This window comes from Telopea speciosissima, chromosome 1 (assembly GCF_018873765.1).
Source record: "Telopea speciosissima isolate NSW1024214 ecotype Mountain lineage chromosome 1, Tspe_v1, whole genome shotgun sequence".
Classification (NCBI taxonomy): Eukaryota; Viridiplantae; Streptophyta; class Magnoliopsida; order Proteales; family Proteaceae; genus Telopea; species Telopea speciosissima.
This window is the reverse complement of record NC_057916.1, coordinates 435,108-445,030: the sequence shown is the minus strand read 5'-3', so window position 1 is coordinate 445,030 and position 9,923 is coordinate 435,108. Positions and strand designations below refer to the sequence as shown.

At 38.3% G+C, this 9,923-nt stretch overlaps 1 protein-coding gene across 2 annotated transcripts; it reads left to right on the top strand.

Moving 5' to 3' along the window:
- The first annotated feature begins 2,125 nt into the window (after window positions 1-2,125).
- Window positions 2,126-8,675, top strand: LOC122667763 (mitogen-activated protein kinase kinase kinase 3-like). 2 transcript variants are annotated; one of them, XM_043864178.1, is made up of 11 exons: window positions 2,126-2,651; window positions 3,645-3,968; window positions 4,161-4,275; window positions 4,407-4,469; window positions 5,115-5,275; window positions 5,418-5,493; window positions 5,859-5,918; window positions 6,018-6,125; window positions 6,227-6,463; window positions 7,845-7,948; window positions 8,059-8,675. In XM_043864178.1, the coding sequence occupies exons 1-11, from the start codon at window positions 2,215-2,217 to the stop codon at window positions 8,318-8,320; spliced, it is 1,947 nt and encodes a 648-aa protein (XP_043720113.1). In that variant the 5' UTR covers window positions 2,126-2,214; the 3' UTR covers window positions 8,321-8,675. The 2 variants fall into 2 exon arrangements, with proteins under 2 accessions (XP_043720113.1, XP_043720123.1); XM_043864188.1 differs by having other exon boundaries at window positions 2,127-2,651; window positions 3,633-3,968; window positions 4,161-4,248.
- The last annotated feature ends 1,248 nt before the right edge of the window (window positions 8,676-9,923 follow it).

The following is a 9,923-nucleotide window of genomic DNA, read 5'->3' as shown; positions in this document are numbered from 1 at the left end:
AAGAGAGTTGTAATCCACAAAGCCGTAAGGGTATCGATTTTGCTACTTACCATTTTGATTGATTTGTGGGTTTTTAAAAACAGGATTTTTTTTTATTGATTACATGTCAAATAATTTATAAATTTACTTTTTTGTTTCAACGAAAGTAAATTGTGTCATTTCACATGTATACTCGAAAAATATACAAGACAATTACAACTTTTGATAATGATAAATCACTTTCAAATTATTTTTGAAACTCTTTTTAACTCTTAGCATAGAGAACTTCAAGGAATAAGACAAGAAACAATCAAAAGAATATGTCAAGTTATAAATACACCAATAGAGATGTCATTTAGACACTTCAAAAAAAAAATAAAAAATAAAAAACTATTAATCATAAAGTGAGACACATGGAATTCAAAAATGGATCAGAATGTTTTGAGTCTCTTGACTCATTACCTATTTAGATTCATATAGAAAATTACGATTATTTGCATAAATTTTTTATATATTGGCAAGCTGCCAAGCTTGAATTTGTCTTATGAAATGCTAGTATTTACAGAAAAACCAAATGTTCTGAGAATGGTTTACATTGGCCACTTGTCAATTACATACTCAAATTCAATCATATATATTTTTATTTATTGTCATGCACATTCTTGATAGCCTTAGAGTATGAGAAAAATGCTACGTCACATTCATCATGATTAGATTCCTTGAAATTTCACAAGACTTTCACATGGCGGAACAATGTGGCAATTCTGATGTTGAATAGGATATGGAGTATCTACGCCATATGTTCAGTTTTAGACTTAAATTCAACTATATACTCTTCCTTATATGGACATGTATCCTCAAATATGTCCATACACTCCTATGATGCTCCAACCAGCATTCTCCAATAGTCTTGAATTTTTGAAACTTTATTTTGTCACATGCCATCTAAAACTTGACATATGGTATATGAATAGGCGACGAAAAAAAAAAAAAAAAAAAAAAGCTTAGGTCAACATGCCATTTAGAATGATGATAGGAATGTACCTTTCCCAATCATTCATTCTATCTAATCTCTTAGGTGAGATGCCTAACAATAGATGGTGATATTCTCAACAAGGAACACATGGCATGTTACATGATTGAACTAAAACCAAGGAACCATCCACGTTACTAGGGTGGCGGATTATAGTTCTCTAAAGAATGATTTAGCGGATTGATTATAATAGACCTTTCAACATTTTCCAACACAACTTGTATTAGCCTAAACAACATCACGATGAGTGGTCTAGATTATGGGAGCTAAGAGTTCTCTGAACTAGCAGTATGGAGAAACCACCAATCACAGAGACAAGTTATGATTCACCATTAGGGGCAAGAGGAGATAAAGTGTCAAGAGAGAGAGAGAGAGTAGCTATTGATGTAGCTTCCATATGCAACTCAGAGATACTTTTCCCCGTATTTTGGCAGGGGGAAAACTTTCAGAACAACCTGTCTTGATAGTAGCCCAAATTTTGCCACATGGTAAGTTTGATGAGGTCATATTTTATAAACATGTAAACTCTAGGTCCCTACCATATGTAAAATCTCAGTCGAAGAATTAATAAACATTTAAAAATTAGGATTATGAGAGAGTGCATAAAATATAAGTGTGCATGAACATACTTCATGAGATTCATGCCAATAGACGAAAATCTTAAATTAAACTCTAAAATTTGATTTAAGTGTGCTAATCCTAGACATGTACTCTCTTGATCTACTCGGGAGTTGCTGGATGGATCCGGATAAAGGTTTGGGATTGATCCGAACCCAATCCAGATCCCGATCCGTCCCCTTTTGCCATCCCCCGTGTCTCTCTCTCTCTCTCCTCGCACGCGTTCTTGCACACACACCAATGGGGATTCTCTGCACAGAGAGCATTCCTTACATGCCTCCCACACATGCGTTAATACAAACACATATCAATTTCCTCTCTCTTCTCTCTCTTCAATTATTTGTATATATTTTCTCTCTCCACACCGCCATGTCAGCACCCAGTTAATCTAACCACTGCTCGCCGGCTCAATTAGCTGAGCTGTCATCCACTGTTAGCTTCTCTCTCTCTCTCTCTCTCTCTCTCTCCAATTATACATAATCAAACCAAAAAAAAAACATTGAGAAACTCTCTCTTTCTCTCTCGTTTCTCTCATCTCTATCTGCAATTCTACTGTGGTTGGAAGACTTGAAGGTATTGAAAGCATGCCTGCTTGGTGGGGAAGAAAGTCTCACAAGAGCAGCAAAGAACAAAAATCTGCAGCCTCAGGAGAAGAACAACAGCGTCACGATTACATCAAAGCTTCTTTCTTTAAGAACGATAAGAAGAAGAGCAAGGAGAAGCCCAAGAGCTTCGATGGGCTCTCTGCGATTTTTATCACCCGTAACTCTCCCAGAACTAGCAAGGATTTCGGTTCGTCTTGGGGTTCTGATTCCGATTGCCACAGTGGTGGTGGTGATGTAGTTTCGGAGAAGAAGGGGCTTCCTTTGCCTCGGCCGTCCGTCTCGTCGGCGCCGTCGCTGTCGATCGATCATGGAGCTGTGTCGGGGTCTAGGTCTGGGTCGGTGTCCGTTTCCAGTGTCAGCTCCTCTGGGTCTTCGGATGACGCTCCTCCTGATCGTGGTTCCTCCTGCAATTCCGGGTTGGTCATCTGTCTATATTCTTTTCCTCTATTTGGATTCTTATGGACTTGGAATTTCTGGGTATTGGGTTTCATTGATTTTGGTTGAATTTCAATTATAGTTGTTTGTTCTGGGAGATGTTCTTTTCTTTTGAGTTTGGTTTCTGAACCGAATTGTCCTGTTGTAACTCATTTTCCAATTAATTGATTAATCTTTTCAGATGGAAAAGATGATCAGTTCATTTAGTGGATTAACATGAACACCTATGGTAGCTCTAGTTTTGCTTCCTCCCCGCCATCTCTTCTTCTCCCCCATCGCTATCCCCTTTCTGTTGTCAAATGAAATTGCATAAGAATAAAAACTAGATTGTTATGCTTCCCCCCACCTCCAAATCTTCTCTTCCCCTTTCAGAATGGAAGCTTTGCATCTGCTGTTTGGTTTTTTTGTCATGGGAGATTTATCGGAATTATTTTAAGTGTCCTTCAATTATGAACTTTCTCAGACTTTATGCTTTCCTATTTCAATTCAGGAAATTTTTGAGTTCTACTAATTTTCATTTATTTTCAAAATTATGGGCCCCCCATCGCTCAAATTTTAGTTTCCAATTAAAACTTCTAATAGCTGAAGTTAGAATTTTGACAAAAGAAACTCTAGAAAATCTGTTTTTTTTTTTTTTTTTTTAAATGTACGAGCCTCCAATTCACAAGCCGTTTTGCTTTCAATTTTTAGTGAGATGCCCACTTCTTGCTTCAATTTGGGTTGCCTCTAGATAATCTGGGGGTTCTATGTTATTTCTAGCCATTTCATGGATAACTGTAAAGTCATGGAAAACAGAAACTGGCCAAGTTCTCTTGGTCTCTCTCCCCCACCCCAAGAAAAAAACAACAAATTGAACTATTTAAGGTACACTGGGTAGTGCGGATAAAAAGAAAGTCTTCGCCCTTTATAAGACATTTATGTTTTCTTTTCAATTTCTTCACCTAACAAAATACAATGTTCAATGGTGAACCCAGAACACATGGGGAAAATAAGTTAAACTTACGATCAAGAAGCCCAGGTCCAGGATCAAGGGGGCCGACCAATCCCACATCACCTTTACATCCAAGGCTATTTGGTACGAGTATGGAGCATCCAACAGGAAAGCAAGAAGATGGGATAAGTTTATGTCATTGTCATCCACTGCCACTTCCTCCAGGTTCTCCTACAAATCGTTGCACCTCACCCACTATAAGAAATACTGGAGCCAATGAAAGTATACATTGCCTTGGATCAAAATGGAAGAAAGGAAAGCTCCTAGGAAGAGGGACATTTGGCCATGTTTATGTTGGATTTAACAGGTAGCAGTAATTCCTCTTATCAAGCCTTTCTTTCCGAATCCTATGCAACTTTTTAACTGGTGGTTTCCTTCCTCTTTTTTTTTTTTTTTTTTGGGGGGGGGGGGGGGAAGATTGCTTGGGAGACGGTAATAGGTGCTACTCCCGAAAAAGAATTGATTAGACTAATGGCATTTCCTATTTTCCATTTTTCAGTGAAAATGGACAAATGTGTGCTATAAAGGAAGTCCGGGTGATTTCTGATGATCAAACCTCTAAAGAATGTCTCAAGCAATTGAACCAGGTATCTCTTCATCTGTCTGTCTTTGAGGCTTTGTTTCACTTTGCATCTTATTTTTTGTTAATACATTAGCTTCTGGTATTTTGCCTTGCTAGCCATGTTTTGGGGTATTCATCAAATGGAATTGATGGGATTTTAACCAGTTTTTCTCATTTGCACAGGAGATAGCATTGCTTAGTCAACTCTCGCACCCAAACATTGTTCAGTACTACGGGAGCGAACTGGTACGATTAAATTTATAATTTGTGATTCCACTCTAGAAAAGTTTTCCATGTCCAAGACATGCCTGCCACCAAGATTTCCCCTGAAGCTCATTAATTTTACCATTGCTTGGTGTGATGGTAATAACTTGGGCAGTTAGCATGAAGATGCATGTTGGAGTCTAAAGGTGGGGCCACTTTATGCAAAAATGGCAAAGGTTAGGACCGACTCCAGAGTCCAGTCTGATCCTCCTGGGACCTTGTGAAAGTGGGCCTCATATCTAGTTAAAGCCTTTCTGTTAGTCACCATTGTTTGGGCTTCTATTTTCATCCCCCCCCCCCCCCCCCCAATATATATATGTAGACTTATATAACCTAGGACTGGGTTGTACATTGAATAAGATTATAGAACAGGATTTGAAGATTGGCTCACTGACAACAAATCAGTGAATTGGTCAAGTCCTGTCATAAGTCAAGACAACTATTTGACAGTATTTTGGTGCAATATTAACGACTGTTTAACACCAGAAGTTAATCAATGTGTAAGCCACTTGAGCAGCTAGATGTAGGAGTCAGCTAATACTGAAGCTTACCCATCATGTATTTTGCTGAAATGCCTCAAATATTCAATCCTATAATTAGAATGATCCTGAAATTTTATGTTTACAGGGGGAAGAGACACTTTCTGTTTATTTGGAGTACGTATCTGGAGGCTCCATCCACAAATTACTTCGGGAATATGGTGCCTTCAAGGAACCTGTTATTCAAAGTTACACCAGACAGATTCTTTCTGGGCTTGCCTACTTACATGGGAGGAATACTGTACACAGGTGCTTCCTTCTTATTCTAGTTTTGTGGAATGATATGCTGTCCTGTTCCCTCTTTTGACCTTAATGTACTTGGTTTTCACATCCTTTTCTGTTGAAGAATGATATCACTGCCTTAAGAACTCAAATGAAATGTACTTGACAGGGATATTAAAGGGGCGAACATACTTGTAGGTCCCACTGGTGAAGTCAAGCTTGCAGACTTTGGCATGGCTAAACATGTACGTCTCTTAACCCTGTGAAGAAGTTCAATTCCAGAAATACAGATAATGGGAATTCACTTCTGGTATGAAATTGTATACACTTTTTGAACTTTTTAAAAGGGTTCACCTAGGCTTCACTACGTGTAGTGAAGTGTTACGCTTCAGTATCTGCTACGTGACCCACCCATGTTCCGCCATGTGGCACATAGTGGATTGAACCACTTCACTATGCAAAGTAAAGTGTAGTTTTCCTTTTTAAATGATCAAACTGGAAAAAAATAGAATATGCAAAGAATAAAGCCACAAGATACACGCCAAATGAATTTATCTTTTTATTTACTTTATATACCTACAGAATAATCCATTTTTGGGTTTTCTTCCAGATTACATCATTTTCCTCAATGTTATCTTTCAAAGGAAGCCCTTACTGGATGGCACCTGAGGTACTCAGTCCTGACCATTCTCTGTTTATTTTTTTTATCATTCATCATATCCATTATGCTAAACATTGATATCTTGTCGTCTTTTTGCATTCTATCCAGGTTGTAATGAATTCCAGTGGCTACAGCCTGGCAGTGGATATTTGGAGCCTGGGTTGTACAATTCTTGAAATGGCAACATCAAAACCACCTTGGAGCCAATATGAAGGGGTCTGTATTAAATTTCATACTCTAGTTGATACTTGTTATAATTAATGTTGAGAACTTTCTTGCACTATCTAACATCAGTTTTCTTTTGTTGGAATAAATAGGTGGCTGCAATATTTAAAATTGGAAACAGCAAAGACATTCCTGAAATTCCAGATCACATTTCTAGTGATGCAAAGGGCTTTCTGAGGCTGTGCCTGCAAAGGGATCCATCTGCACGTCCTACAGCTGTACAATTAATGGATCACCCTTTCCTCCGAGACCAAACTGCATCAAAAGGCGCTAACATCAATGTAACTAATGATCTTCCCCGAAATTCCTTTGAAGGCAGCCACTCACCGGTAAAGTTTCAACTATTCTAAATTTCTGTTGGTATACTGAATCTTGGGATTTAAGGTTCTCTAATCTGCTTAATCAAACTTTCTGATGGGTATTTCAAGTGAACTTCTACTGGAATGCAGAGCACCCTGAACTACCCAGCATTAGTAGAAATAGTTTAAGAGATTTGAAATTTTGGACGGTTTCTCTCATTTGCACATGAAATAGGAACTGTGATAATCTTGGTTGTTTTGTTATGATGATGGTCATGCACATGCATTGGATTTGGTCCATTAGTCAGGGCAATTTGTTAATTTCAACTGTCAAACAATGATTTTACTCGAGTCTTTATTTGACAAGTTTATGCAATGAAATGGACTTTGCTTGCGAATTCTGGAATTTCCATCTCTTGAAAAATAATTAGCAATCCCTCATAAATAAAAAGCTGTCTGGTCAACTAAAAGCTACTGTGCTGACTTGCTTGGAATTTCCCCCTTCATAATTCTTGGTTAATGGCTTTTTTTGAATGATTGAAAGTGGATTTGTGTTTGAATCGAAAACAACAGCAACAACAATGCCATCTCTATCCAATGGTCAGAATGGACGTATCATCTGTCCACGTGGCAGAATATATACCTTGTGACATTTGAAAAAATAACAGAATTTTGTGAAAATAATAATTCACCTAATAATAATAATACTCGTAGCAGTACGTAGTAGTAGAAGAGAGGACATGGTCTGGATTAGCCACATTTAAAATTTCAGAGCCTAGTCCAATCATACCCTTCTATGTATTGGTATGCATCCCAATGACCAATGTACATCCACACACACCTTCAGTACTCCAACTCCCATAGCTTGGGAAAATCTGATTGGTTGAAACTGGACATGTGAGCTGGGAACTAGGTTCCTTTGTTCCATGAAATTTGAGCCCCATTTGATCTTCCATGTGGAAGATTTTTAGTTTCATTTAGGTAAGGCTTCCTAAGTGGACTGTGTCAGAAATCTTTACCTAATAATATGTCCAATAACAGAGAAATTCATTGGCAAACTCACACCATAAACTGCAGCTGAAATCAAACCGCCTTGAGTTTTTTTCTTTGAAGTACAATGATTCGTAGACTTAAAAATTAAATAGGAAAGGTAATTGATCTTTAAATTGATAATCCCAAGTGACTTGTTGGATCCATGAAGAAACAATTCTGGGAAAAGAAGGATGTTATGGATTTTATTTGACTAGGACTACCATCAGAAAGTAAATTTGCTTAAGACTGGTCTGCAGACTCTTCTTTTTTTTTTTTTTGCCTCTATGTCTTGTCTCTTTCTTTCCCAGTTTGTGTTCTTATATGGCAACTACCTTCAGTTTTCAGCTAACCTTTTCAATGTTTGTTACTCTTCAAGCAGACAACCTCAGAGTTCCAGCCCAACAGAACAAATATCTCCATAACTCAAAGAGATTATGCGACAACACAAGTAGTAACTTCTTCAAGAGCCTTCAAGGGAAATACGTAATATTTCCCTGACCTGGTTACATTATTTTCTTCACCCTTGTTTCATACTCATTCATCTCTACTTAGGCTTAATCTTCTTGTAACTTAAGCTGTCACATAATTTGCAGGGATAGCATCAGAGTGAACCTGTCATTGCCAGTGTCTCCCTGTTCAAGTCCATTGCGACAATATGGACCAGCACATAAGAGCTGTTTTCTGTCTCCTCCTCATCCAGCTTTTACATTTGTAGGACAAAGTGGGTATGGTCGGAATGATTATTTAATGCTGCCTAAAAGACCGGACACTAATTACGCTGCCGATCATTGGGGTGACATCGTCCAACCAAGAACCCAAACGCCTGGTGGATCCCCCATAGCAAGACTCATTTGAATCACGCTTGGAAAGACAGTAGGGCATCTTTCCTGAAGACAATGAGTTCCTCCCAGATTGAAATTGCATATTGTCTTCAAGCATTTAATACCCGTCCCATTTTCTCCTTGAAACTGCGACAGCGCAATGCACTGGATGTAAATGGATTTTTATCTTCTTCATTCCCATCCAGGCAGATAAGCTATGAGGTTGTCAAGAATGTGAGTCATGGTTGAACTTGAAGAGAGAAAAGATGGAGGTGGATGGACCTTTATTGTCAGGGCAATAAGGGTTCCTAGCCACTGAATTTCTGGGATGTTATGACCTTTTCAGCGGATATAATCATTTTAGCTCAAACATTGTCGAGATTTATGTAGAAAAAGAAAAATTCATAAAGAGAGCTCCTTTTTCTGCTCCTCTGTTACCTTTCAAATCATGTAGTGACTGATTGGGGTTTTCAACTATCTGAATGGGCGGAAACTATCTTTTTGTTCTCTGTGGTTTCATAATCAACCAGCGCAAACGCTCGGGAGCTGTTCGTATACTGGTACAAATGCAGAAATCAAGATCATTATCAACCATTTGGGAGGGAGGGGGTGGGTGGTTTGTGTTTTAGTCGCTTACACAAACAGAATCTATGATGGTTATGATTATGTATCAGTCAGTATCAGTTCATCTTTTGGCCAAATTTAATCAAGGTGTATCTATCAAATATCAGAGGACAAGTACTACATGACTTGTCACCATTTGGATATCTAAATGGTAGAGACAAAGCAACCAGTTTTGATGCAATTAGGATTGCAAAGAAGCAATGTAATTCCGCTGTTGCAGTCTTGATTATGGGAATCCTCTGGGTCGACGCAGTTTTGTACCCTTCCAAGTCACAGAGAAGACGGCTGGTTGGTGACAGATAAGCATAACAAGCATTCGCGTTGTTGCTCTAACCCTGTCTGCAAAGCCGTTCAAGACCTCAAAGTAGAGATTTTGAACGCCAGATACATGCCCAGTGGCTTACTTGCTCCATGTTACCAGTTGCTTATATTATCTATCATCTTTGTATTATTTTACTGTAAAATGCAAGTGCTGTAGGAAAGAAATACGAGGAAGATTGAGTTTATGAGAGAGAGAGAGAGAGAGATGATGATGATGATTTCATGTTAAAGAAGTTGTTAACAAGTTTTATGGAGAATGGATCATCTCCACATACAAACAGGTGAACGTACGGATCTTTATCACCTCCAGTTCCCTGTCCAATCCAGTTCCTCAATTCCTCTAACAAGGGGGATTGGAATGACCACCCTACCCCTGCCCAAACACTCTGGTTTGGGGGGGGGGAGGTGAACAGACATGTGAGAGCCAATCACATTTTAATTTTTTTTTCATAAATACCCTTCCTACTCTTGTAAATGGCAAAAATAGAACAGATGGTTGGCACTCACATGTACGTTCACCTGGTGGTACATCCAGAGGTGATAGTTATTGATGCAAGGAACAACAAAAAGGTGGCCATGGGACGACTATTGCTTGCTTTATGATATTTTGAATCTTATGAAAAAATTTTAAACTTTATGCGTTATGAAAAAGATACAATGTTGAATTTATATTGCCTTTAAAAAGAAAAAAG

Excerpts from the sequence above, each read along its gene's own strand:
- LOC122667763 (XM_043864178.1), top strand. The coding sequence starts at position 2,215 with ATGCCTGCTTGGTGGGGAAGAAAGTCTCACAAGAGCAGCAAAGAACAA. Across the intron at positions 5,276-5,417 it reads GGGAGGAATACTGTACACAG|GGATATTAAAGGGGCGAACA; the intron begins GTGCTTCCTTCT and ends TGTACTTGACAG. Across the intron at positions 5,494-5,858 it reads ACTTTGGCATGGCTAAACAT|ATTACATCATTTTCCTCAAT; the intron begins GTACGTCTCTTA and ends GTTTTCTTCCAG.